Here is a 27,641-nt window from a genome sequence, read left to right as displayed (position 1 = left end):
AGATAAATAAATAAAATCTTTTAAAAAGAAGAGTCAAGAAAAAAATAGTTTAGTGTGAATCCTTCCTGAGCTTTACATGAGTAAATAAAGAAAATAAGAAAAAGAGAGTATGGGAGTGAAAGAAAGTTTTATTTTTAAAGGGGTCCACATTTTATGTGTCATTCTCCAATTTGCTTGGCTCATTCGACAATATGACATGAGCACCTTTCCAGAAGAGTATATATTTACCTCATTCTTTTTGGAGTATGTATTCAATAATAAGAACCTATTCTGATTTATTTAACTCTCTTTACAAAGTTTTGGCATTGCAAACAGTGTTACAATGACAATCATTACCTCCTAAGTAAATCTGTGGTCCCATTTTACAGCGGTTGGAACTGAGGCCAAAGGGACGTACGTCCTTTGTCTCCATGAAGGGATGGGACTGGAATTCAGACCCAGGTCAGCCTGTTTCCTTTCCGCTGCACCGTGCTCAATATAAATAAAACTTCAGAAGCACCAGAGTTCAGTCAAAGTCCAGAATGCTCAAAATACTTGGGCACTTGACACACATGCTTCTGTGTGTGTGAGAGAGATGTCTCTTGTAAGGGTTTTCCATAGCTTTTGAAAAAGGTCCCCCATTGGGGATAGTAATGGATGGAGACTTGACTTGGGGTAGTGAACACACAATACAGTGTACAGATGATGCACTGTGGAATTGTGCACCTGGAACTTACATGATTTTGTTAACTAGTGTCACCCCAATAAATTAAATTAAAAGGAAATAATTAATTTATCGAAAAGAAAAAGGTCTCCCAATATTTCATTTTGACTCATAATGAGTAAGTCAATGTAGTAAATGTTATCATCCTATCAAGATTCTTGTGTAAGTGACCCATGACCAATTCTAGCTTCCTCTGACAAGCACTTTTACCCACCAAACAAAAGCTGGATTTACTATATTTTAATTTGCAGATATACTCAAGGAGGAAACTTATACTCACTCACTGGCTCTTAGCCTTCACTACAATGTCGAGTTGAAGAAAACACTTCTTGTTTCATCCCTACAGTTATCACATGATATTTTCTGTTTATTTTTCAAGGTATTTGAAAGAATCAGATTGTCCACATTAACCAGAGATTAATGTGATACATTTCCCATCACCTAAAACTGGCCTTGTCATCCATGGAGCCACAGCTCTGCCTGGCATTACTGACATCTGAGTAAAGGAGCCCCCTACTGGTGTGCTGAGGATGTGGTTTTTTTCCTTTGTGAGGAATTTCTGTTATTGCACATTTCAGGTTTATAAAAATACATTTAAAATAATGTAACAACCATTTATGTAGCCACCATCTAACTCCTGACACTTGCTTTTTATTAGTTAGCATTCTATTTGAGATATTTATCCACATATATCATATAACACCAATTTACTGAATTTCCAGTGATTTGTTTATATTTTCCTACAATGAGCAATGCTGCTATGAATACCCTTATGTATGCATATTTTTATGTACACATACCCATACATATACTTACATGTCTGTATGTGTACCCTTGTTTTTATGGTAAAAAAAAATCTCCAGTATATGTATCTTGTATGAAAATTCTGGACCATAGGAAGGCATATATTTAATTTTACTAATTATTCCAAATTTGACTCTAACATGGCTGTGCTAATTTACCTTCCCACCCGAAATATGTGATCCCACAGTCTCACCAAAACTTTATATTTTAGACTCAGTATAAAACCATATTCCTATACAGCATGAACATGCAATTACCTGATTGATAGTGAGTTGTGTATATTTTTTTATTGACTCTTTGGGTTATCCCTTCCATAATTATCCTGATTATATTTTTTATAAATTTTCCTCTTGAGGTAATTTATAAAAATTATTTATATACACTGGATACTAATTCTTTTGACATCTATATGTGCTATAAACAAATTTACCTGAGTAAATTTCCAGCCAATATCCAATCTTCTTTTTTATAATGTTGTTACTTTAAATATAGATATAGTTGAATTTTCAGTGTTTTATTTTTTGTGCATTCATATGTTGTTTAAATATTTTTATATACCTAAGCCATAAATATTCTGCTGTTTTACTCTCAAAGTTTTACAGCTTAAATCTTTAATTCATTTGGAATTGATTTTTGTAAAACGTCACATAGGAACACAATATTATTATTTCATATGTATAGACATGGGTAGCACCACCATTTAATGGGCCATAATTTATTGATGTGTATTTATTGTTTTCATACATTAAGCTTCTAGAGACTTGTGGGCTGTTTACAACTTCTTTTTCTCAATCCCATTGATCTATGTGTTTGCCCTCACAGTGGTACCACACTGTCATCAGTAACGCTTAATGGTAAGTTCTGATAACTGGTAGGATAAGTTCTCACCTTGTTTTCCTTTAAAATTCTCTTACTTGCTTTTAGCTCTTTTCTCCCCCATATAAATTTTGTAAGTTTCTGAAGGTGCACATAAAATTATCTCAAGCATTTGATTGAAATGACACTGAATTTATAAATTAATATTGGGAAAAATATATAAGACTGCTACAACTTGGTCATGATTGCAGATGGAGAATATATCTTCCCCTGCTTCTGATGTTTCTTTCTTGCAAAGGGATCTCAATTTATGTAATCTGGGCTCCCTCCTCTCATTCTGTCCCCTCATTTCCCAGAAGGATGAAGTAAAGTAGCTGACTGGCAAATTTGAGAACAACCTGTCACGCTCTGCTCTGTCCTTATCTTCTTGGGAATAGCGAGCCTGGTGAAGCCTGTGTTCCCCTGCATTCCAGAGGCATTTATCCCAAAATGTGCAAGAGGCCTCCCCATTCACAGCCACCAAAACTGCATGAATAAGCCTGTCTAGTTATAGTGTTCATGGGCAGCAAATAACTTCACTAACAAGGTCTCCCCCCAAGTGTCTAAATGTAACATTATGGTCTCCACTTAAAAACTATCTTTATTCCTCGACTTGGTCAAATCCTGGGAAAAGAAGAGCGTAGCTATTTCCTGGAAACTCCTCTGAGGCCCCAACAATCATATCTTTCATACATGGATGGGTTTGATTGTCAATGTGCACTTTCAGCTGTCTGCCTCTCCATCCACAAGTGACGTTGGTTTCGATTTTCTTTCCTCAAACTGTATTTTGTTGTCAAGTTTACATTGGCTTCATGAAATGAGTTGGGAATGTCTCTTTTGCCAGTTATGGGAAAAGATTGCATATTAGAATTAGAATTCTAATATTAGAATTACTCGTGTCCATAAAATGTTTGGTGAAACTTTCCTGTAACATAGTTGGGCCAAGTATTTATATGAGTAAATTTTAAAATAACAAGTCAAATCACTTAATGCTTTAAAAATATTTAAATATTTTGCACACACAGAGACACACTGGCCACTCTCTCTATGCTTTAGTCTGTTTTCTTTCTCAAAAAATAAATATTGGAAAACACAGTTACATTTTTCAAATTATGTGCATGATATAAAGTATTTATGGTGCAACAAATACCAGTGCCATCACTCCAGTATAATAAAGAAAAGAATTTTAATATTGCTTTTTATTCTCCTAGGGTAAAGAACTAAGGAAAGGAATGAACTTTGTTCAATTATTTTTTCCAAAAAATGAACAATAAGGCAAAAAGTGATGAATCGTTATTTCAAATTTAAGGATTTCAGCTCTATAGAGCATATTATAAACAAAATTAATAGAAGATAGAATGTGAGAAAACCTTTCTCAAGTCAACAGCTAACAGGAAATTCAAATCTGGAATAAAGATTCAAATCTAAGACAAAAAACATCTAAAAATCAACTTAAAATAAACATTGACAAAAATGTGGGCAGGCAATTAACAGAAAAATAGAATCTCAAGATTCTTTGGAAGAATATTAATTAGATGATGATCAAGTTCATTTATAATTAAGGGGGGAATCATATAAAAATATGATATCGCTGTACAACTATTTTCCTAGCCTAAAATAATTAGATAAATGCTCAGGGGAAATTAGCAGATGGGAGCCCCCCACAATGTACAATTGGAAGGAATTTATATGTGCATACATTATGGAAAGCAGTCTGGAAAATCTTGGTTAAATTAAATGTGTGCATACGTCCAGACTCAAAAATTTTGTCCCTTGAAATACACTGGTTGGAGAAAACTTGAAACTGAGTTATTTGCAGTGGAGACAAGTTGTAGGCAATCTGCTATCCAGCACTAGAAAAGCACATCAGTAGATGATGATGGTTGGACATCATAGAACATGATACTAAATGTGTGGTCCAGGGACTGGCACCAGTCCATGGACTTGGTTTCCACTCTATGATGAATAACTATAGAAAATGAGGTTGAACATTTAAAACTATTGTAGAATGTTGACAACGCTGAGACTTTTTTGTAGGTTTTTACAAAATATTGGTCCACAACAGAGAGGAAATGTTAAAAAGAAAGTGATCCTTTACCATAAACGCTTTGATAAACACTTCCACAAAGGACTCCACATGTCCACAAATCCTTGATTGCAGAAAAGAGTTACTAAAAAGGGGAAAAAGATGAAGTGAAAATACAGAGATAAGTTGGAAGAAGAACATATAGAATTCAACAGGTGTGTCGAGGTTTCAGATATAATGATTAATATTTAGGCACATTGAGGACCCCAATTAAAATATTGAGAGCATTAAAAAGCATAATTAAATGAAAGTGTATTAGTATGTTTTATAATTCCCTAATTGATATATTTATTAAATGCCAATCAATTTGCACCCTGAAGATACAGTTACTGGTCCATGGCAATTTCTCCCAACTGTAGATGAAATTATCTAGGTCAGATGTCAGGAAGTCAACAATGTCATAGAAAATATTCTCTGACCCCTACTATGAAACTAAACATTACATTACTTCCAATTCCAGAATTGGTTAAAAGATCACAATGATCTTAGCTTTCTCTGCTTCTCTTTTCTGTGTAACTTTTCAGCTGATACTTTGTTGGTCATGGAACAAAACAATGGCTCTCGGGCAACTGAATTCATTCTCCTGGGATTTGCTGGTCAGCATAAGTCTTGGCCTGTCCTCTTCGCTTCATTTCTGGTGATCTATGTGACCACCCTAGTGGGTAATATTGGGATGATCCTACTCATCAAGATTGATTCCTGCCTCCACACCCCTATGTACTTTTTCCTCCAACACTTGGCATTTGTTGATCTCTGCTACACCTCTGCTATCACTCCCAAGATGCTGCAAAACTTCGTAGGAACAGAAAAGTCCATCTCATTCGTGGGATGTATGGTGCAATTACTAGTCTACGGTACTTTTGCAACAAGCGACTGCTATATCCTTGCTGCAATGGCAGTGGACCGTTATGTGGCCATCTGTAACCCACTCCACTACCCAATAGTCATGACCCAGAAAGTCTGCATTCACCTCTTAGCTGGCTCATACTTCATGGGTTTCCTGAATGCCTCTGTAAATACAAGTCTTACTTTCTCACTGAACTTTTGCAAATCCAATAAAATTAACCACTTTTTCTGTGATGAACCCCCAATTCTTGCCCTGTCATGTTCCAACATTGATTTGAACATCATGCTCCTGACGGTATTTGTGGGGTTTAACTTGACGTCCACAGTACTGGTTGTCATCTTTTCCTACCTGTATATTCTGGCTGCCATCCTGAAGATGTCTTCTGCTGCAGGGAGAAGAAAAGCCTTCTCCACGTGTGCCTCCCACCTGACAGCTGTCACCATTTTCTATGGGACCCTCTCTTACATGTATCTGCACCATGGGACCAACAAGTCTCAAGAGCAAGAAAAAATGGCTTCTGTGTTTTATGGCATCGTGATCCCCATGTTAAACCCCCTCATCTACAGCCTGAGAAATCAAGATGTGAAAGAAGCCTTGAAAGGGATCGGAAAGAAGTACTTCTAGTTTGATCCTCAGTTTCTAATTTGCTATGCTTATAAACAACCAGACCAACAGTGCTAATTTTCAAGAAATCAAAGCAAAAAAAAAGTCAAACAACACGAAAAAGTTGCTAAGTTTTACCAATATCAAGCTGCAAATTAAAGTCACAATGAGATCACCACTTTCTACCCATATACCTGGCAAAAAACTGCACGAGGATGATAACGCCTATTAATTGCTGTGATGTGAGGAAAATGATGCTTTCATATATCGTTAATGGAAAATTGAAGTGTTATTTCACTTAAGTGAATCTGAAAAAAACAAAAACTATCTCTTTAAAACAAAAATAGTCTTCAATCCAGCATTCAGGCCTTGTAAATTGATCTACAAATAAAAGTTCCAATCCATAAAAACATATATTTAAGGATGCTTGCTATAGCATTCTTAAGGAAAACAAGACCCCAAAAAGTGAATATTCCTCAACAGAAAGATAAATCTATATTGTTTTCAGTCTAAAATCTGTATTTATTGCTGTAGAACAAATTTCCACAAATTCAAGGGCTTAAAAAATACAGACAATTAGATTGAAGGTGGGAGGTGGGGGTGGGTGGGGCAGGGGAAAGTGGTGGTGGGAAAATGGAGACAACTGTACTTGAACAACAATTTAAAAAATAAAAATTAAAAAAACACATATACAATTATTATCTTACAGTTTTATGGGTCAGGAATCTATACACTACTAAACTGACCCCTATGGGATGTTATAGTCAAGGTGTCAACCAGGACAGGAGCTCATCTGAAGGTCTGACTGGGGATGATTGGGGATGGCCTTGTTTCCAAATGCCCCCATGTAATTGGGACAGTTCATCTCCTTGCAGTTTTAGGACTGGGATTCCTGCCTTCTTTCCAACTGTCAGCCAGGGGCTGCTCCCAGCTTTTAGAGGAAACCCACAGTTCTTTGCCACATGGCCCACTCCATATGCCCTTCATAACATGGTAGCTTACTTCTTCAAAGCCAGAAATCTATAAATAGCTGATCACACATATAACATATGAACAACACCTTCCGTATGCCCAACTCTTACTAGAACTTCAAACGTCACTGTTTCCCTGAACTTTTTCCAGCTCAACACTAGTTTCCCACCAACTCTCTACCCCTGGAAATAATTTCTTCTTTCACTAAAGACCCATAGCACTTCATTTGCATCAATAAATATTATTTATTATTTATCATTTCCTATCTAAATTATTTATTTACATAAAAGACCTTCACTACTACCCACAAAGCTCTTAAGTCACATTGTTTTCTATGACCTTTTAACATCTGGTGTAGAGCCTTAGACACAGTAAGTATTCTGTAAATATTTAATGAATAAATAAATAATGACAAAAAACAATAATATAGACAGTTTCCCAAATGCAAGTTATGTGATTATGTAGCCTGTACTAGTGGTCTGTAAATACCAATCTGTGGACAGCAGCATTTGAATGACCAGGAAAAGGTTAATTTTTTAAAGTGAAAATAACTATAGCCCAGTCCTGGAGATGTTGGTTCAGTGACATTAGATGGAGCCTAGTGTCTATAAATATACATATTTGCAGAATGTTGGTTTAATTGCATGTGCCACTGGAAAGTAGCATATAAGAGCACAAGATTTAGAATCTTTTAGAATCTGGTTTATGTCCCAACCAACCCTTCCACTCAGGAGCAGTGTTCCTTTGTAAGTAATTAAGCTTTCATCAACTTATTTCTCATAACAATACATATCTCATGAGATTTTTTAATTTGTTTTTCAGTCATAAATAGATGGACAGATAAGATAATGAATAGAAATCATAGTCCCTGGCACTAATAAACTCTCCCTAAATGCTAATGGTAATGGTCACTCACAAGAATTATTTTAACATGGGTGTGATTAATATTATAATAATGCCCTCCTGGATGGTATAGCTCAGTGGACTGAGTGCTGGCTGTGAACCAAAGTGTTGTCAGTTCAATTCCCAGTCAGGGCACATGCCTAGGTTGCAGGTCAAGTCCCCAGTAGGGGACACATGAGAGGCGACCACACATTGCTATTTCTCTCCCTCTCTTTCTCCCTCCCTTCCCCTCTCTTTATAAGTAAATAAATAAAATCTTTAAAAAAAAGAATTTCCTCATCACACACACGTGCATGCATGCACACACAAAGTTAGTATGAAGTCTCCCAAAGTTTGCAACATGGAAACTTTCCCCTCTGAGAAGCTCATCTCTTCTTTAGCAGGAAATTAACTAATAAATCTTGTTTTCTTAGATCCTGTCTCAACACATAGCACCAAATGTACTCAAGGGAACAGTTACTAATCCCATAGACCTCAGCTATACACTGTTTTTTGTGGAGAAATCATTGAGAGGGCAATCAGTCTTCACTAGCCTGGGAAGAAAATCTAAAGACAACACTCCTGTCTATACGGCAAATTGCATTTTTCCTATTCAGTTTAGCATTATTCCAGCATATGAAGACAACTGCAGAGTCCATAGACTTAGAACCAATATTCCAGCATAATTAACTCCAGGGCTTGGTACAGACACCTTATCTTCAGCAAAATAAAACTATAAATGGAGAGAGGAAATTATCAATGGTATGGAGAAGTTATAAAATGGCCCAGGAGATGAGGACTGACATATCAATCGTAATGTCCTCAATTGAACATAAACAACCTTCACAGAATATAAGCAATGATTAGACAAGGCTATTCCATAACTGAGATGGAAGAGGACAGAGCAAAGGCCACTCTGTGAGGATGTCTGGAACAAAACAGGGACAAAGACTCTTGGCAACCAAAAAAAATCGCTAAGATTAGTAAATACTCCTTCTTTACCCATTTCGTTTTTCTCCCCTCTTAGGTACAAATTACCAAAATATCCAATCACTGAATTCCCAATAACACTCAAAAGAGAACTCGCCTTCAGCTCCTGAATCATTCTCAGAATCACCCAGCACAAACCTAAGTCCTAGAAGATAAACCTTCCCAAGTCCCTCTTATCCAACACTCTGATCTCTCCAGGGTGTGCTCTCCCACACTGCAGCACGTGGACCAGCCTACCTGCGTTTGATGACCAAGGTGCTCCTGGTGCTTGTCAGCTATGGGGCATCGATGTGTACATTGTGCCAAGGACATCTAGTACCTCTGAGGAACCTTACTTGGTTTCGTCATTCACTTTTTCATTGAAAAAAATTAAAATGCATCCATTGTTTTTTCAATACAACTATTTTTAAAACTAAAAAAGGATTCTCTATCCTTTTTTGGAAGTGCAAACTACAGATTAACTCTGACTTGTTTTAACATTACCCAATGTATATTTAAAATGCTACAAAAACAAAACATTGCATAGAATTCTCTGTGTTTTAGGTAAATTTTTCCCAATCTCATTTTATCAAACTTAAAACTGAGGTTCAGGGGAGTTACATTTCTTGCCCAAGATCATATACCTATTAAATGGTAGTTCCAAGATTTAAATATAGTTATAACTTCAAAACCTATCTATTTTTCATTGCTGGTAGTATAAAACAAAACTTCATAGTGCCTTGGATATGGTATAATTTGGACAATTTCAAAACTCTTGCACTATTTATCCAGTTAAAAATCTCTTCTAGAACTTCTACTTCTTGCCAAGATGGAGGAACCAGAATTGGATTTACCCTCCTGCCTAAAACAAGAAAAAATGGACAAAACATATGAAATACTAGTTTGTAAAACCCTATATATCAGATAGTAAAGAACAATGATTCCTGAGAGGCATAAAATATAATTTTCCTGGCTTTCTGCCTTAAGAAATTTCCAAACTGCCATCCAGGGAGAGAGAGCGTGCTCAAGAAGAGTTTAGTAGAATTTCTAAAAAGAAATGGAGATGAAAATCTGGAGAGACCAAAGCAGCTAGAATTTGCACAAGAGAATTTTGAAGAAAGAGAATTGTACAGAGAGAAAACTTCAAGAACTGCAGAGGATCCCCTCAATTATCTAGCTAAGTACTGATCTGTACACATACACAAAGAAGTTAGGAAAGAAAATACTGAAAAGGTTATGAACAACAATGTTTAATGCTAACATTACACTGAGAATAGTACCTATTCTCAACAGCCAGACTGAAAAACCTCAACATTCATAATGCATTGAGTAGCGTACACAGAAAGCACTTGCCTCAGTAGGATCAGTTTCTGAGCAACTTCACTGTGCTCCAGAACAAAACTCAAGGGTATTTATAAGACTACAAAAATACCTAGCGCTCAATATGGTAACATCCACAACACCTGGCTGCCCACCAGAATCACCACACCTGCAAAAAGCAGGAAAACATTTTGAGACCACAATGAGAAGAAAAATCGATGGTCAAAACCAACCAAGAGCTGCCAAAGATGTCATAATTAGCAACAAAAACATTAAACAACTAGCATAACTATGTTCCATATGTTCAAAAAAGATAAGCGGAGTTGTGAAAGCTTAGACAACTATAGTATCTGATAGCAAAAAAAAAAAAATGCACTGGGAGAGATTAACTACAGTTAGACATTCCAAAAGAAGTGATTAGTGTGACCTTGAAGACACAGCAATATAAACTGTCCAGAACAAGAGAAAGGTGGATCAAAAAGATAATTGAATGACACATCAGTGAGCTGTGGAGCAACCTCAAGAAGGCTCGTAGAGCGTAATTGGAGTTCCTAAGAAACAGGAGAAACAGGTTGATGTAAATTCTTCTGAAAAATAATGCCGACAATTTTGTACATCTGATAAAACTATAAATCCACAAGAAACTCCTAGCCAAAAAAAAAAAAACGGGCAAAAACTACACCAAAATACATCCTAATCGAATTGTTCAAAACAGGAATAAAGAAAAAATCTTCAGTGCAACCAGAAGAAAAAGACACATTGTGATAGCAGAAGAAAAGTAATAATATAAACATATTTATTGTCAGAAGCAATGGGAGTAAAGAGACATGGACTACCACCTTAAAGTGCTTAAAGAAATAATGCTTTTATAATAGACCAAATAATTTTATGCACACACACACATAGACATATACATGCAATGAATTCTTCTGACTTTACAATGCACTTGAGAAGTGCCCATATAATGTTAAATGGGCTTCTCACTTTTTATTAAGGTGTTGTCCAGGTGACTTATTTCAGAATTTTTAAAGATAAAATAAAATGATGCACAGTGTTCTCATTTTCCCATCATACCTAAAACAAATCTAGTGATCCTTGCATACCACCTTGCTCTCTTCTCTACAAGATTCAAACCTGCTTGAAAAAAAGAGACCAAATTTTATTTTTATGTTACAAACTCACTTCAAGGAAGCATCTTGCATGCAGTTTGACTTGAAGGAAAGTTGTCATCTATTTTATTTGCTAAAAGGTTACTTGGCTGTGGATATCTATATATCAAGGAATTTGAAAGAATCAGGGATGCCAAAAATAACAGGTTTATATTCTGTCCCATCTACCAAGCTTATATTCTGACTTTATCTTCAGGATAGACAATCAATCCTAAGATTATTGATGTTAAAAAGATAAGATCAGGTAAATCTAATGATTTACCAAATGAACATACTGTTTTCTTATCTACACAAAATTTCTTAAGCTACCCACACACATCATAAGAAGGAGGTTCTGAGTGTGGTCACATTCAGGAGCTTAGCATTTTCTAGCACATGAAGGTTTAAATTATTATAAAAATAATAAATATTTTCAAATAGCCCCAGGTTTGGGCTTCACTGGCTGCTAGAACTATTAAAACTGTTTCTCTGGCAAAATCACTTGAAGAGAGAATCCTTGAATAATCATAACAGCATCATTCCATGAACACATGCCATAGGTGTTCTACTTTCATGGGAGAAAGTTTATTATAAGCCTGTAAAGAGACTCGGGATTATTATTAGATAAGTATTCATATAGATAGGCTTTCCCTGTGCCAGCATATAGAAAACACATTAGCTCATTGAACCTTGACAAAATAATCCCCATTTTCAGATTATGAAAAGCCGATAATCCCTATTTCCAGGTTGTGGGACTCAGACCAGTGATGCAAACTGCTCATGCCACAGAACAGAGCCATGGATCCAGGGTTTTAATTTAGTTCTAGAGCCTGCACACTTGCCCGAAACAATACACCTTTTCTTTTTTTACTTAAGGAAAAGTAACTTAACTAAAGATATTTTTTCTAAATTACATGTCTATTTTTCCCCACACTTTCTATTGAGGTATAATTTACCCAGAGAAAAAAGAGCCATTCTTAGTACATTTCTTAGTCATATCTCTAAGAGTTGGCATCCCATTAGCAGCCAGCTCAGAAGTCACAGAATTTTTAGTAGAGCCATTGTTACTAGGTGGCCTACCTCTTCACTATCCTTCTGCAGGTTCAATGCCATCAATCACGTTTTTGTATGGTGAACCCTCAGTGCTTAATATTAGCATGACAATCATGGCCTGCATGGACTTTAACTTGAGTCCTGCATTGGTTATCATGCTAGGTCATCATATTATTTTATGGACATGTCCAAGCTGTTATTCTAAGAATGCCCACAAGAAGGAGAAAAGACTTCCCTGCAGTGGCACCAGGTCTTCCATAGGGCGCTCTCTATGTGAACTTTCAGCCTGGTCCTAACAAGCCCAGGAGAATATGAAAGTAAACTCTGTGTTTTAAAGATTTGTGATGCTTGTGTTGAAACCTTGGTCTAAACCCCCCAAACAAGAAAGTGATAAATGCACCAATCATGATAGCAATGAGCTGTTTGTGAACTGGATCTCATTTCCCATTAGGCACAAAGAAATATCCAAGGAAAAGTTTTTTACAAGATGCTATTTGCCCCGAGCAACTGTTTTTTCCAATACCCTCAAAAACATGTTGCACTTCTTAAATCCCTAGATTACATTAAAGGTTATCAAATTTTCACAGAAATGGATTTAGCTGGAGAGGCAACAGCCTTTCTGCCTGATGAACAGGCCTCGCTTGCTAATGAATGCTCTTTATAAAATGTATGAAAAATCAGCAATCAATATGCTACAGCAACATCATTCAAAGAGTATTGGAAAACCAACTAGTGCTATATTAATCTCAAAGAAGCAACATCAACTTGCAAGAAAAGTTGGGATAGAAAAAGGAACTTCTTGTGCACTGGGAAAGTAAGCAAGAGTTCATACAGGCATTTGAGGGGAGGGGGAGGGAAAGAAGAATAGGATATAGTATTAAGCAAATTCTTATAATGGTCCATTACTGAGCAGAACTTCTAGGAGTAGTCAGCAATAGGAAACACTCCAGATCCTGTAAGTATAAAACATTAATATTATCACATCACCCAATGGTGCCCAGGTGCCCTCTTCTAAGATCTGAAGCCATTAGAGAGAGCAGCCTACCTGAGATGCTGGCAGCCGTGGCCAGCAGCGACCTCCACACTGATGGCTACCATCTGGTTCTACCTTCTAACATCAAGGTCAATGGCATCCTGGCCAGTTCTGGGCTGGCAAAATATAGAAAACTTCTCTTGCTTCAACGTTGCAGTATCAGACAGATGTATCACTGCAGGGAAGTCTCAGCAAAATTTGTCTTCCCAACATTTAGCAAAATGAAGTTCCACGAACTTACTCTTACAAGGATACTCAACATGAAAAGAATCCCAAGGCCAAGTCATGGTGAAATCCTGAATTATTCAATATCAGATCTGTTTGCCAATGGGCTTCTCAGAAGAAAAGTACCTAGCAGTCTGCCTTGTGATTCCCTAGGAGGGAAAGAGTGTGGAGCACTTCCCAAACATGTGCCACTACAAAGCATTCTTTAGTCTATGCACTTTGTGCTCTGTTGTCTTAACTCTAAAATACACGTTTTCGTGGTGTGTTACTATTTCTGATCTTTGGGTTATCTTAAAATCCACATGTACATTTAACAAAGCAATTAAGTTGTTAAATTGATGGTGAATCTCTTAATTGATATATACATATATCAATATAATATTATAAATACATTTTTAACAGGTTAAAACCCATTTTCCCTGTAGTTCAGTTTTAAAAAATACCTGTTTATTATTTTTTTTAAAAAGTTGGCTAAACAAAGGTGAAGGGATTAGCCTAAGAATAGTTTATATATGTATGCATAACTCAGAGACACAAACAATAGTGTGGGCACAGCCAGCGAGAAGGAGAGAAGTGACAGGTGGATACAGTCAAAGGAGGGGAAAATGGGGACATCTGTGATAGTGTCAACAGTAAGTTTTGACTTATACTGTCAACTTTTAGTTTTTTAAAAGTCAACTAAATGCTTTTATAAAAGTAACTAGAGAGAGTAGACTATTGCAGTACTTACTAGAAATTTTCATTTGAAGAATATCTTCAACTCTAAATAGAATACCAGATTTGTATATTAAAAAGGCAATATTGTATTCAATCATTAACTCCACTGCCTTATGGATTCCTCATAGAAAGCATGGTTTAGTTATTGTGGATGTTAGATGTTTTTATTTCTTTAAAAAGTATCCAATGATTCAGACTGGCTATTTCACACAATGTACCTATTTTGATAAATCCCCAGTCCTTAAAAACATTTATTATTGTCATTATTTACTCACTTTAATATGAGTCACATTTCTCCCTCACCTAAGGGAAATGAATCTTGTAAACACTTTCAGGAATCTCAGTTCATATTCACCCAAAGAGGGGAAGTGAATACCAGTCCCAAAAAATGGTTAGTCATTGCTACCCATCACCTTCCCCTGACCCTACCACCCCTAGCAGGATACCACCAATGGCTTTAAAATAGCTAAAATGTTAGTATCTGAGTTAGTTTGCTAAGGCTTCTGTAATCAAATACTACAAACAGGGTGGTTTAAACAACAGGAATGTATTGTCTCACAACTCTGGAAAAACCCAGAGTTTGCATGTTTCTGGAGTTTTCAAAGAGAGCTTGCTAAGGGCTCCTTCAGGTCAAGAAAGCCATCTCAGCAGGGCTTCTTCAGTCAAGAAGATTAGAATACATTGTAGCCTTGCCTCCCTGCCACCCCCATCCCCTACTACTCTCATCATCGATATCAGAGACACTGTGGGTCAGCCCAACAAAACATGGGAAAGTCTTCAAAGATGCATGTTCTTTAACTTGACATCAGCTGGTGAATAGACCAGAAAAGACCTCGAGATCTTCCAATACATAGAGTTGACTGACTGAGGAAGGGCCCGCTACTTGGCTAGTTTTTGTATCAAATGCTCCCCTTTAACTCACATTTGAATCACCATTTTCTTTCTTTAATTTCTGCACCAAAGATGTGTACAGTGTCCAAGATATACAAAGTATTTTTATACATGCCATGTTATGACCCTCACAGCAACTCTGAGTCTCTCTGTGTCATTGACCCCTTTTACAGATAAAGAAATTGATACTCAGGGTAGCAAAATTGCTTTCCAAAATCCTCAGCTAGAGAATCACAGGCCAGGATGGTCCTTTAGGTTTCCTGGATTCTTCTGTTTTCTTTCCACTAAAATTCACTCTATATTCCTAAGACTCTTCCCACCATTGTATCTCTGATTCTCAACATTCCCTTCCAACTCTAGTGTCTATGATTATATTACATAAATCTTATTTGATGCCCAAATTCATTTTTAATTTTACTAAACATTCCATAATCAATTTTCAGAGATGTATTTCTTCAATGGATGTTTTGGGGATAAATGCTCAGTATCAGATTTGGGTTTAAATGGAGGCATGAAAATGAACAAGACAGACATGACTTCTTCCTTCACAAAGCTTACAGTCTAGCATTAGTGGCACAACCAGTCCAGAACTTAGCTGAAGATGCCAAAAGCTTGGACCGAAGAGGATGTAGCTCAACTGTTCTCCAATATACAATAAGGAACCTTTGATAAAGAGAATTAAAGGATGTCAGAGTTTAATTCCTGAAGTTCATTAGGGAGAATCTTGGTTGTTTGGAGAGATGGCTCAAGAGGCTAAAGTGAATTGTCTTTCAAGAAGACAATCTAGCATTTTGTTTGAAACAATTGAGTAAGCATGTGATGATTAGCTAATTTTATCTTCTGTTTTTAACATGTGAAATTTTCAGACTAAGCCAGACATGGGAACTTCTGGAGTCTGTTTTCATAACAACTTATTGAAAACAACAGTGAGAGCCCAAGTCAGTCTGACTAATGCCTTTAAACCACTGTCTACACTGGAGAACAGGCCCCAGGCCATCAGTGTCTGGAGCCTCATCCAATCTCGTATCTCTAAATCCCAAAGTCTTCACATTCTCGTGTGGAACAGAGGGCCTGTAATAACCTAGCAAAAATAACTGTGAGGAGAACTCTTTGAGAAAATGTAGTCAAATGCATTATGAAGAATTTTTATATAAGCCTTCCTAGAGAGCCTGTCTTAACATTTTTTTTAAGTTCAAAGAGCTACCATCTTTAGAGCAATAAGGGATTTTTGTTATCGGGTTGGAAGACTAAATTTGCTTCTGCAACAGTCCATTGAGTTTGGAGGGAGCTCTTTAGTTAGGGCATTGAGCTTTGCAGACGTTAGGTGAGCATTGATTTGTTTGTTTGTTGTTTGCTTTTGAGAGGAAGATCTGAATAAGATTGCTCCAGGTTGTTGGCCCAAATAGCCAGACACTCTAAGGACTGAAGAGAATAGTGAAAAACCAATGACATGCCACTTCCAAGATTAGCAAGACTAAAATTACAAAAAGTGTCACCCTCCTCTCCCTCTCTCTCTCACACACACACACACACATATCTCTCCCGCCACCCCACTGCCATTCTCTCTCTCTGAGGGAAGCTCCAGCTGCCATGTTGTGAGTGGCCCTGTAGAAAGACTCATATAAAAAAAAAGAACTAATGTTTCTGGTCAACAATCCTCAAGGAATCCTGTCAACAGCCACATGAGTGAGCTCAGAAGAGGCTCTTCCCTAAGGAGAGCTTAGAGATAAGACCACAAACCTGACTAACATCTAGATAACAGCCTATAAGAGACCCTGAGCCAGAAGCACTCACTTAAGCCACATCTGGATTCTTGACCCAAATAAACTGTGAGATAATAAATGTTCCTTATTTCAAGACACTAAGTTTTGAGTGATTTGTTATACAGTAATAGAAAACACCTACAGTAACCAATAAAGTGCCTTTCAGAATCCTACCTTTTTAAAAAAACCTTTTCCTTCTTACTCTATACTTGTTCTTTATTTTGCAAACCAATTTTTTCCTTATTATTCTTTTTTAAATTTTTTTATTGATTATGCTGTTACAGTTGTTCTATTCCCCCTTTCATTCCCCTCCACCCTACCCCCCCATCCCCACCATTACCCCCCTTTAGTTTATGACCATGTGTCTCAAGTCCTTTAGGTTCTACATTCCCCATGCTATTCTTGCCCCCCCATCTATTTTCTATCTACTGTCTATGCTACTTATTTTCTGTACCTTCTCCCCCCTTCTCCTCCTCCCACTCCCCTGTTGCTAACCCTCCTTGAGATCTTCATTTCTATGTTTCCACTCCTGATCTAGCTGTCCTTTTAGTTTGTTTTCGTTTTAGGTGTGGTTGTTAATAACTGTGAGTTTGTTGTCCTTTCACTGTTCATGTTTCTTTAACTTCTTTTTCTTAGATAAGTCCCTTTAACATTTCATATAATAAGGGCTTGGTGATGATGAACTCCTTGAATTTGATCTTATCTGAGAAGCACCTTATCTGTCCTTCCATTCTAAATGAAAGTTTTGCTAGATACAGCAATCTTGCTTGTAGGTGTTTGGATTTCATGACTTGGAATACCTCTTTCCAGCCCCTTCTTGCCTGTAAGGTCTCTTTTGAGAAATCCGCTGACAGTCTGATGGGGACTTCTTTGTAGGTGACTGTCCCCTTAGCTCTTGCTGCTTCTAGGATTCTCTCCATTTTAATTTTGGCTAATATAATTATGATGTGCCTTGGTGTGTTCCTTCTTGGATCCAACTTCTTTGGGACTCTCTGAGCTTCCTGGATTTCCTGGAAGTCTATTTCCTTTGCCAGATTGGGGAAATTCTCCTTTATTATTTGTTCAAATAAGTTTTCCACTGGTGGCTGTGCCTTTCCCCCTTCTGGTACCCCTATAATTCGGATGTTGGGGTGTTGAAAGATGTCCTGGAGGTTCCTAAGACTCTCCTCATTTCTTTGAATTCTTGCTTCTTGACTCTTTTCTGTTTGGCCATTATTTGCTTTCTTCTGGTCCACTCCATTGATTTGAGTCCCAGTTTCCTTTTCATTGCTATTGGTGTCCTGTGCAATTCCATTCATTTCAATTAGTTTCACCTTCATATATTTGTCTAATTTGTGGCTATAATCAACCAGTTCTGTGAGGATCCTGATGACCAGTGTTTTAAACTGTACATCTGAGAGTTTTGCTATTTCTTCATTGCTTAGATCTATAGGCTCTGGGGCTTTGAGATCTTCTTGCGCCACATTTGGTCTGTTCGCTCCCTTTAAGTGTGAGAAGCGTCGCTGGGTTGTGACGCTGTATGTGGGGGTGTGGTCAGAGCAGGGAAATGGCGACCCCCTCTGCTGTTTCTCACAGCTGGGTGAGGAGCAGCACCTTAGGTGGTTCACCTGGGCCGGGCCACTCAGAGTCGCTGGGTTATGATGCTGTATATGGAGGTGGGGTCGGAGCAGGGAAATGGCGGCGGCCTCCACTGCCGCTTGCCACAAGGACCCGCCGGGGCCTGGTCCAACCGCCCACTCCCTCGCCTGTCCACCCGCGCACAAATGCGCGACCACAGTCAACACGCAGCACCGCTCCCCCACTGTCTCCCCCGTGGTCGCTTGCCTGGTCACTCGCTCGGTGGTTCACTAGGTCCAACCCCGCGCCTGGATTCCACGCATCTGGATTTCGTGCGCCTGAGTCCGTCTGACCGAGCCCTCCTGTGCAACCCCACTTCACCAGCCGCTGGTTTCGCCCCTTATCGGTCAGGCTGAAGAATTTGTTGTTAAAAGACTTCCGAAAAGTTCAATTTTCCGTGTTCTGGCTATGTTTTCTGTTGCTAATATTTAGTTGTCTCTAAACTTGGTTGTGTGAGAAGGCACGGCACATCCACCTATGCCTCCATCTTGGCGGAAGTCCCTTATTATTCTTTAAAAGTCTACTATTTTCAGACAATGTAGTGGTCTCAAGAATTAAGCTCAGAATTAAATAATACTGATAAAGTAAACTCTTTTTCAAGAAAGTGTATAGGTATCCAAATCTCAGGAAAGGTTTTCCCATGAAAAGTATAGTCCCTAGGAAGTTGTAATAAAATATGTTTTATATTTTTAATATTTTAAAATATATTTAACATTAATAGTTATGACATATGTTTCACATGTTATATATAGTTCCCATGTGATACTACTTGCTGTCACATTAATTCAGATAAATATATATGTCATATTAGTAAGCCTGGACTATGAGAAGAGAAACAAAGTCTATTCAAAATCCCAAAACAGATGATGAATGAAAACTTCCTGTGATCCCAGCAGACTCCCAAGAGAATCATTTGGGGGCCTTTAGCTGACATTTTTAACATCTTTTTACATATTCATCATATTCTTCCATAAGCCCCAGCATGACCATAACTGAAAAGCAGGGGGCCTAGCCTTATAGGAAGGGTCCCCATGGTGACTCTTAACTCTTAAAGGTCACAGCTGCTGCTGGAAGAAGAGATAATATTGTCACTGACAGGGACTCTATTAATAATTCATCAGAGCCTTGGAAGGTTTCCTTCAGTGTCTGAACCCCTCACTGGCTTGGTAATAGGCATTAAATCAGTTTACCTCAGCCTCCATATTCCTAAAAATTAACCAATGGATTTTTAGTCAAATCAACACTAACATTTTGTGTGCCTGTTAGCTAGGCGCAGTAAGAGCAGGGGAGAAGGGAAAGGCACAAAGATAACTAGATACAGAATGTGTTCCCACAAGTTCAGAGTCTGTACAGACCTGAAAAAAGTTCAGCCATAGTTCTACAATCAATGACCTCAAAGAGCATCAGTCTTAATTCCAGCTGTGCCAGTGGGCACTGCATGTGCATAGATAGTTGTTTTCCTTCTCTCAGCCTCTGTTTCCTCATCTGTACAACAAAGAACTTGGACTAGGCCAGCACTGTGGTAGGCAGAATCTTAGGGTAGCCTCTGAAGACCCCCTCCCTTGGTATACATGCCCTTGAGAACAGGTGTGGTGTGTGCATGTGATGCAATCTCACTCCTATGAGTAAGTTATGTTCTAAGAGAAAAGTAAAGGGTTTTTTAAAGATGTAGTTAATATCCCAAATTAGTTGATTTTTCAGCTAATCAGAAGGAAGATTATCTGACTTAATTAGATGAAAGTCCTTAAAAGAACTGGGTCCTTCTTGAAAAACAAGATTCTCCTGCAAGCCTGAAAGAACAGAGGGGCCAAGCAGTAGGGGAAGCCTGTGAGACAGCCGTGTGACAAGGAGAGTTGCTCCAACTGACAACCAGCAAGAAAGAGGACCTCAGTCTGAATGCAAAGATATTAATTTGGCCAACAATTACATGAGCTTGAATCTCAGCTGCAAAAAGAAATACAGCCCAGCTAACACCTTGATTGCCCAGACTCCTAACTCATGAAAATCGTGAGATGATAAATATATGTTGTTATAAGCCAACAAATTTTTAAAATTTATTACACAGTAATGGAAAACTAATATAGATTCTAAATGAGTTCTATCTAGCCTGCTAATTCTAAAGATTGATAGTGTCTGCCCAAAGCACTATATTAAAAAGAATTCAAAATCTGCACCTAAGCTGAGCTACATAAAAAAGTGTCGAAATTGATTAATAATATCTACCACGAGTATTTATCCATTAGGACTCCTCTGATTGCAAGCAACAACAAACACCACACACATTGGCTTAAGGAGGGAAAAATAATTATTATATGTAGTATTTCTTCAGCAAATACATACTGAACCCTGCTGTCTGATGAACATTGTTCTAAGCACCTAGGTTACAACAAAGAGGAAGCCCCTACCCTCACAGAGCTCACATGTTAGTGGTCTATGGAAATAAAAAGTCCAGGGATAGAGCTGACTTCAGGCAATGGCTAGATTCCAGAGTTGAAAATACTATCTCAATATTGTAGCCACATTGGGCTTCAGGATTATGTCCTTTCTGCTACCCATCCAATGGGAAAAGATTATTCTTTATCTGGTTACACAAGCAATACCCCAGGATTCCCTCTTTACTGGTCCTGATTGGATAGTTGGGTAAGCCAATCACTGTGCCCTAGAAAAAGTGATGTCCTAGTAAGTCAACTTGGACGTTATGAGCTGAATACTTGTGTTGCTGCCAAAATTTATTATGTTGAAGCCCTAAACACAATGTGATAGTATTTGAGATGGGATTTTGTTAGGCAATTGGGTTTAGATAAGGTCATGAGGGTGTGACTCCCATGATGGAATTAACATCCTTATGAGAAGAGGAAAAGAGAACAGAATTAGCCCTCTCTCCCTCTCCCTCCTCGTCTCCTTCTCCCTCACCCTTTCCAACTTCGTTTTTCCCCTTCTCTTTCTCCTCTTCTCCTCCCATGTCAGGACTTAGCAAGAAGATAGCCGTCTACAGGACAAAAAGAGGGTTCTCACCATATTACTGACAACAAAATCCACCAGCATCTTGATATCAGACTTCTTAGCCTCCAGAACTGTGAGAGAGAAAAAAATTATTGTTTAATCCACCTGGTCTGTGCTATTTTGTTATAGCTGCCCAAGGTAACCAAGACACTGGGTCAACCACCCAGCCCTGAGGGGAGAGACTGCAGCTGCTCCACCCCATGCCCCTGGTCTGAGACTCTGGGAGAACTGATTCCTGGGCAGAAAACAAAAAATAATCACCATCCAATACAGTAAAGGAGTGTGGAGTGGCTCCAAGCTTACCACCTATTTGATCTCTTGGGTAAAAGATGGTCTCTGTGGTTATTTTTAAATTCTAAAACTGGATGATATTTATTCTTTTATTTTACTAAAATTTATGAATGTGTAATGTTAAATGAAATATATGTTCAATGTAATAAAAGAAAATCATGATACAACAAACTAAAAAGCAGAAAGCACCTTCCCCAAGAAATTCCTAAACCACTTCACCCCACATCCTAAAAACCATGCTGAGAACCTGCCACCCTCCTTCATGCTGTACTTCCCTGTGCCATGTTTATTTAGTTTAGCATACACACATGTACTTTGTGGCAGGGGAGAGAGGGAAGGAGGGATAGAGACTCAGATTTTGGGAAAGAGACTCCAAGCTCCCAGTGGCAAGATCATGGGGGAAGTGACAGATCATGGAAGAACATTCCTAGGAGTACATCAATGCCAGAAGAACCCTACCTTTCCACGAAATGCCCTTCAGTTCCCCAACAAATTTAAGTAATCAGAGTGGCAAGGATCTCAGACCCAGGGTGATCTCTTTGGGAACAATGTGGTATGATGCAAAAGGCATGGAAGTTAAAACCAGTCAGACCTGGATTCAAATCCTGACTCTGCCACTAACTAATTGTGAGATCAAAGGAAATTTACTGTATTCTTTGGAGCCCCAGTCACAACCAATAAAAACTGTGATAATCATACTCACCTACAAGTTCTTGGGTGATTGAGTGAGATAATAGCACTCACAGCCATGCCTAACAGACACCTGGTAATGAAAAGAAATACTAGAGACTGAGCCTCTAGTATCTACAGTGGCATGGGAAGCAGCCTGGACTGGAAGTCAGGGGTCTGAGGCAGTCCACAGGCTGCTTCAGAGAAGACTTACAACCTTGGACTCTGGAGCCAGACTGCCTTGGTTAGAATCCCAGCTCCACATTTACTAATTGCATAAGGTGCTTGCATTTTACAAATGACATGAACTTTAAATTTACTTGAGCATTCCATGTCTTGGTTTCCTTCTCTGTAAAATGACCATAATAGTGACAGTCCCTAATTTAGTGATGTCAATAGATATTAAATACTTAGACTAGTACCTGACATATAGCTTGTAACAAAGAAACATTGGCTATTATCATTACTATTCACTTATCCAACACACATGTGTTGAAAATATATGTTCCAAGAGCTATGTTAGGTGCTAGAATTGCATAAATGTATATATGTTGCTCTCTTCCTTGGAGGAGCTCAACACAAACAGATACATAGATTTTTAACCACAAAATGAGATCATAATCACAGTAATAGAAGAATGAACAAATGCCATCAGAGCCCAGAAGAGGGAGCTTAACATTGAAAGAATGAAGGAAGACTTCACCAACAAGAGAACAGCGCTTCATCTGCACCTGACATTGATGGGCTATGGAAACAATACACCAATAGAATCAGCGAGGTGGGTAAAGCAATAGAAAAATTTTTAAAAGCTGTATCTCAGAAACATTGTTCTGAGTGAAAAAATTAGAATGAGATTTATAATGACATACAATTTTTGTAATATAAATATTTGCACACTAAATGACAGCCTACATTTTGCAAAAACACATATTCCCTCTTAAAAAAGGATGCTCATGAAACATACTGAATGAGAATGAAGAATCAATTTAAAAGCATAAATAAAATTTAAAGGGATAAAGAAAGCAAGATCGTGGACACTAATTGATAATGCAGCATAAACTAAAGCCAGAGAGCAGAAGAGGAAGGAAGGGAGAGAAGAAAGGAAGTGGGAGGACCAAAGAGACCAAATACAGAATACGTGAGGATTTGCCAGTGATGCCTAACATTCTGGAAAAGTCAGATTGCCGCTGGTAGAATAAAGCATCAGATTATTTTATCTGAATTCTCAAAAGTAAAGGCAGCTTATGCACACAAACACACAAGTCTAAATGTGGAGAGGACCACAGGCCCACTGGGGCATCAGAAAAAGGGATGATTCAGGCCTGCTCCAGCCTACATGGCCCTCTTAGGCAATTAGAGTAAGTACCTCTTCCCCTGGACAAACACAGACAGCAGGCACACAGCTCACCAAGCAGAGTGCAAGCAGCTCTACATCAGGGCACCCTTGTGCAGGATGCAACTACACAACTGTTAAAGGGGACTAGCAGAGGTCATTCTGTTTCATCAGGTTTCCAGAAAAAAAAAACTGAAAAGCCCAAAAAACTATGCACAAAGTGAGGAAGCAAAGGCCCAGAAGGTGCAGGTGGTGAGAGCATCTCCTATTGGCAAGTCCAAGAGCACTGAGCCTCAGAGAAGACAAGGTGCTAACCTCAGCCTCAGGCATCAGAGCATTCCCTGGGCTTGGGAAAGTCCATCTGTTGCAAAGTGAGACGACATCTCTTCATTTTCAAATGGGCTGCTCTACAAAAGTCCAGGTCACCCCACAACTCTTCAGCCTTAAACTTTTTTTCCTTCTGGCCAGGGCAGTTTGACCCAAATGCTGCCTTTCTTTCTCTGGCCTAAGATCTTCATGAAGAAGTTTTACCCTCTGCTCTAAACTTTGAAGAATGGGTGGATATTAACACATGGCAAAGGGACAAGAGGATAATGGAATGAACTATGGAGAGATTAATGCGGGCAAGCAACTTTAATTGCTAAAATCAAATTGTAATCAAAGTGGTTTATTCACTTGAAAGAAAGCACTGATCACTTGAAAACTCAACTCAGAAGCAAGGTCTTATTCACCAAGAAGGAGACACTTTCCTCATTCTTTCAACATAATGGCTACTACTCGAACCCATTTCCACCACAACCTGCTAAGTCCCAAGAAGAGAATAGACTAGACATCAAGTTCAAAAGAACTATTTTATCCTTTTCCCTCCTTATGAGTGTCTTAGCTTCTTTCTCAATTCCTGCCCTAGGTCCATTAAGATCATCTTATTATCGTTTTTGTCCCCGTTCATGTCAGTCACCCTAGGAAGCCCAGAACTCCCAACTCATCCCCTAATTCTAATGCCTTTATGGCTCCATCATGGATGCTGAACTCATCTTCTATTCTGCACTTCCTGACACCATTTCACTATGATTCTGGAACTCAAGGTCTCTCATCATTAAGTTCTCATCTGGAACTTACTGTCTCTGTGTTCTCACGCTCTTCTCATAATATTTTCTTCACCTTCTTCTTCTAACTGAAAACTGGTTCTTGCTTGAGGACACTGCAGTTTTCTCAGTGATAGCTCTCTTCTCTTCTGCTTCACGTAGCACCAAAGCCAAGTTGGGGTAGATACCCTCCTTACTGCTAACTGATGCCTCAAACCCATTCTCCCTCCTTCATCCCCCACAAAATTAAAGCTTTGACTCTCACATCATGAAACAATACCTACACTATGCCCTCTATATTGTAATCACTTGCCCCATTCCTTAAAGCCCAGTCACTACTCCTCAATTCCTGAACATGTTAGCTCCTGTATCACCGTCATTCTCCCTAACACAACTCCTGCTACAGGTCTCATAGGACAGTATTCCCATAGAAAATCCTCCTCATATTCTGGGTCTCCAGCATTCTGATCTCCTCTCCACTATCAGTCTCATCTTTTTCCAGTCCTGCTCTAAGCCTATTATTACCGATAATCACAACTCTTGCATAACCGTAAATTCACACATTCCCCTCTCCAACCATTACTTTCTGAGTCCCAATCTCAACAATTCTTTGACCACACCTGAGCCTTCATTCTACTTATGCTACCACTTTTTCACTGTTCCTTAGGTCTCATTTCCTGCTTATCTTCCATGGTCCATCATCACTGTCATCTTCTTGCATACACTTTCAATTCCATTGTCACTCTGTTGCTGTATCATATTTACTAGACTAAATCATGGTTCTAATTCAACCCAGCTCACCAGCATCTCTGTGATGCTCTCCATTCAGCTAATAGAAAAACACACTACTATGCTGGTTGGTCTCATTTTACCCTCTTATTATTCCCAAAGCTCCACTTGTTGTCTGTCCGCCAATGCTGTACTTTCTTAGCCCAGCCAGTCTCTTGGACAAATCTTGCATCCTGTCTCTTCTCTTCTTAAACATCTAACATTGTTGCTTCATGCTCACTCCCAGCTAACAAATTTGGTTATTTTCACATAGAAAGCTAAAAAGAACTTCCACTCCTTTTCTTCATGTCTACCCACCTGCCTGACTTTGTCCCCTGTACTCCTATCATCCTGCCCACACCTGCACTCCTAGGTAAGACCAACCCCTCTATTTGTACACCAAATGCTATCTCGTTTTGTCTAATCAAAGACAGTGCTCTTCCCAATTTCCCCTCTCTTTCTTTCATCTCCATCTTTCTCCTTTCTGCTGACTTATTCCCATCAGCACACAAATATGGTATTTTTCCCAATATTAATATTAACAACCCAGAAAAATCTTCTCCATTTTATTTCTTCTCTCCTCTTGACACCAAAATGTATTGAAAGAGTTGTCTAAACATACTGTGTGTCAGTTCTCCATTTCCATTCTGTCCTAAATCCACCCCAATAACACTTTTGCCAAAACTGCTTTCCTCGAGGTCACCAATAACCCCCACATGGCTAATTCCAATGGCTGCCCCTCGTCTAGATCTTGCAGCACCTTTCATTAGCACTTAACACAGCTGATGATTCTCTTGTCCCTCAAACACTCTCTTCATTTGGCCTCTAGAACCTACACTTATCTGATTTTCCTCTGATCTTTCTAGCTGCTCTTTCTCAAAGTCTTTTGCTAGTTTCTTGCTTTCAATTTTCCTCCTTCACAGAATAAAACTTGCTATTACTTGTTATGTATCTCTGTTGCATTAAACAGTGAGCTTGATAACAGCAAAGATTCTTTTTTATTTCCTTTATTGTCACCTCTCTGAATCCTAGAATGGTGTCTGGTGCACAATAAGAGCTTAAAGGAATGAGTGAATGAGTGAGTCTCCAGGAGGTTTAGTAATTTCTTCCAAATTACAAACTTAGCAGTTAAGAACTGCCAAAGCCAGAGCTCAAGCCCCATTTCAGGACCCCCATGTTTTCATGATGGTGACCTACCCAAGCCAGGATGGAAAACTCTTCGTCCCTGTTTGGAGGAGTCTACCCACAGCTCCCATTCTTCCTGACTTCTCATAAAATATTCATAATCCTATGAAATAAGCTTTCCCAGTACCCCTGCTGGGACTTCCCACTCAACTCTAATTTAGTGATTCCAAACAAACATGATATAAAAGGAGCTGCTTCTCTATAAATAAAGAAGCAAATAAACAGCTCCCTAAATTTCAAGTTGCAATTATCAATTCCAGAGAGCAAAGGGATATTAGATGAACTGAGATAGCCATTATCAGCTTTGCTGCTAGTAGTAGCCCACGGAGAAGACTATGCCTCAACTCAAATGGCCTCTGGGAAATAAAGGCCCATTCATGAATATTGAACTGGATATAACTCTCTTCTTCAGAGCACAGTTACCTAGAAATTTAGTGTTCTTACTGGCCTGGAGATGTTGTTTTCTAACTCATAAAATTAACAGATTTGCAAGCACCAAACTGCATGCAAGGTGCTCTCTTCTATTGAGAGATAATTATAAAAATAACAAGAATAAAATAATACTGAAATTTATGATGTGTTGAACTTGAGTTAAGAACTTTACAATCAGTATACCATTTAACCCTTACAACAGCTCTGAAACACTGGATAATGTCCACGTTTTGACTAAGAATGCTGAGTTAGTTGATCTTCTTAAATCCCTAGAAAGAACAACTACCACAGTGGAAATTCCAATCTAAGTCCCTCTGACTTTGAAGCTAGGGCCCTTAACTAATGTGTCAGACCACCCTCCATTAAGAAGATTAAGAAGTCAAGGAC

At 38.5% G+C, this 27,641-nt stretch overlaps 1 protein-coding gene across 1 annotated transcript; it reads left to right on the top strand.

Annotated features, from left to right (window-relative positions):
- Positions 1-4,974: 4,974 nt before the first annotated feature.
- LOC119038064 (olfactory receptor 5AK2) lies at positions 4,975-5,919 on the top strand. Its single transcript, XM_037130473.2, has one exon. The coding sequence runs from the start codon at positions 4,990-4,992 to the stop codon at positions 5,917-5,919; it is 930 nt and encodes a 309-aa protein (XP_036986368.2). The 5' UTR covers positions 4,975-4,989.
- The last annotated feature ends 21,722 nt before the right edge of the window (positions 5,920-27,641 follow it).

Source organism: Artibeus jamaicensis, unplaced genomic scaffold (genome assembly GCF_021234435.1).
Source record: "Artibeus jamaicensis isolate MK-2021 breed Jamaican fruit bat unplaced genomic scaffold, CSHL_Jam_final scaffold_614, whole genome shotgun sequence".
NCBI lineage: Eukaryota > Metazoa > Chordata > Mammalia > Chiroptera > Phyllostomidae > Artibeus > Artibeus jamaicensis.
This window is presented reverse-complemented; position numbering and strand designations above follow the sequence as displayed.

Bases quoted from the DNA above. Each gene is read 5' to 3' on its own strand.
- LOC119038064 (XM_037130473.2), top strand. From the start codon at position 4,990: ATGGAACAAAACAATGGCTCTCGGGCAACTGAATTCATTCTCCTGGGA.